The sequence below is a fragment of the Hipposideros armiger genome, unplaced genomic scaffold (assembly GCF_001890085.2).
Source record: "Hipposideros armiger isolate ML-2016 unplaced genomic scaffold, ASM189008v1 scaffold_51, whole genome shotgun sequence".
Lineage (NCBI taxonomy): Eukaryota > Metazoa > Chordata > Mammalia > Chiroptera > Hipposideridae > Hipposideros > Hipposideros armiger.
In genome coordinates, this window is record NW_017731401.1 from 1,790,158 (window position 1) to 1,791,246 (window position 1,089).

Below are 1,089 nucleotides of genomic sequence, written 5' to 3' on the forward strand. Positions count from 1 at the left end.
CCGCCGCCGCCGCCACCCCCTCCCCAAACGCACACACACACTCATCCCACTTGAATCCAGAGGCAGGAACTCAGAAAACTTCCAGCCCGGGCAGCGCGCACTTGGTGCCGGACGCAGGAGCGAGCAGCGGGTCCCCCTCCGACTCTCTGGTGCCGCTGCCGCCTGCTCCCGCCACCCGAGCAGGCGCGGTGCCACCCACTGCTCGTCCGTCGCCTGTGCTCAGTGCCCGACCCCGTCCCGGCAGAGCCTCCCCATCCTCCCTTTGCTTTCCGACTGCCCCAAGGCGCTATTTGTTTTCTCTTTCTTTCTCTTGCTTGCTCTGCGAGCGCGGAGCGGGGGGGAAGAGGAGGAGGAATTCTATCCCCGCCTAACATTTCAAGGGACACAATTCACTCCGAGTCTCTTCCCTTCCCAAGCCGTTTCCGAAGTGCTCCCGGTGACCGAAACTCCTGATCCCGCCCGGAGAGGGGAGCCTCCCCACTTCCACCCCTCTTTCGCTTCTCCTTGGCTTCCCTCCTCCTCCTCCTCTCGCTACCTCCACCGCCGCCGCCACCTCCACCTCCGGCACCCACCCACCGCTGCCGCCGCCACCAGCAGCGCCTCCTTCTCTCCTCCTCCTCCTCCCCTCTTCTCTCTTTTTGGCAGCCGCTGGACGTCCGGTGTGGATGGTGGCAGCGGCGGCAGCCTAAGCAGCAGCAGCCCTCGCAGCAAGCCCGCTCTCGCTCGCCCTGCCTCCTTCTCCAGCCCTATCACCCACTCTCCCGAAAGGTGCTGGGCCGATTGGGGGGCAGCTGAGGCGAAGCGGCTGCAGCGGCGGTAGCGGCGGCGGCGGCAGCGGGAGGCAGGATGAGCGCACGCGGAGAAGGCGCCGGGCAGCCGTCCACTTCAGCCCAGGGACAACCTGCCGCCCCGGCGCCTCAGAAGAGAGGACGCGGCCGACCCAGGAAGCAGCAGCAAGTCAGTACGCGGGCGGGGTGGGGGCACCAGCCCACCTCCGCTCCCTCTGCGGGGGCCCGGCGACGCGTACCCCCCACCCCCACCCCCAGCGCGGGAGTCCAGTCGCCGCGGCCGCCGCACGCTGCCGGCCGG

The 1,089-nt window shown here is 69.0% G+C and overlaps 1 protein-coding gene across 1 annotated transcript in view; it reads left to right on the forward strand.

Annotated features, from left to right (window-relative positions):
- Nucleotides 1-49: 49 nt before the first annotated feature.
- The window catches only part of HMGA2 (high mobility group AT-hook 2), a 133,368-nt gene continuing 132,328 nt past the window's right edge, over nucleotides 50-1,089 (forward strand). Inside the window, exon 1 of the mRNA XM_019640523.1 lies at nucleotides 50-957. Coding sequence (XP_019496068.1) covers nucleotides 847-957 — 111 coding nt within the window. The 5' untranslated portion in view covers nucleotides 50-846. The remainder of the gene's footprint in view (nucleotides 958-1,089) is intronic.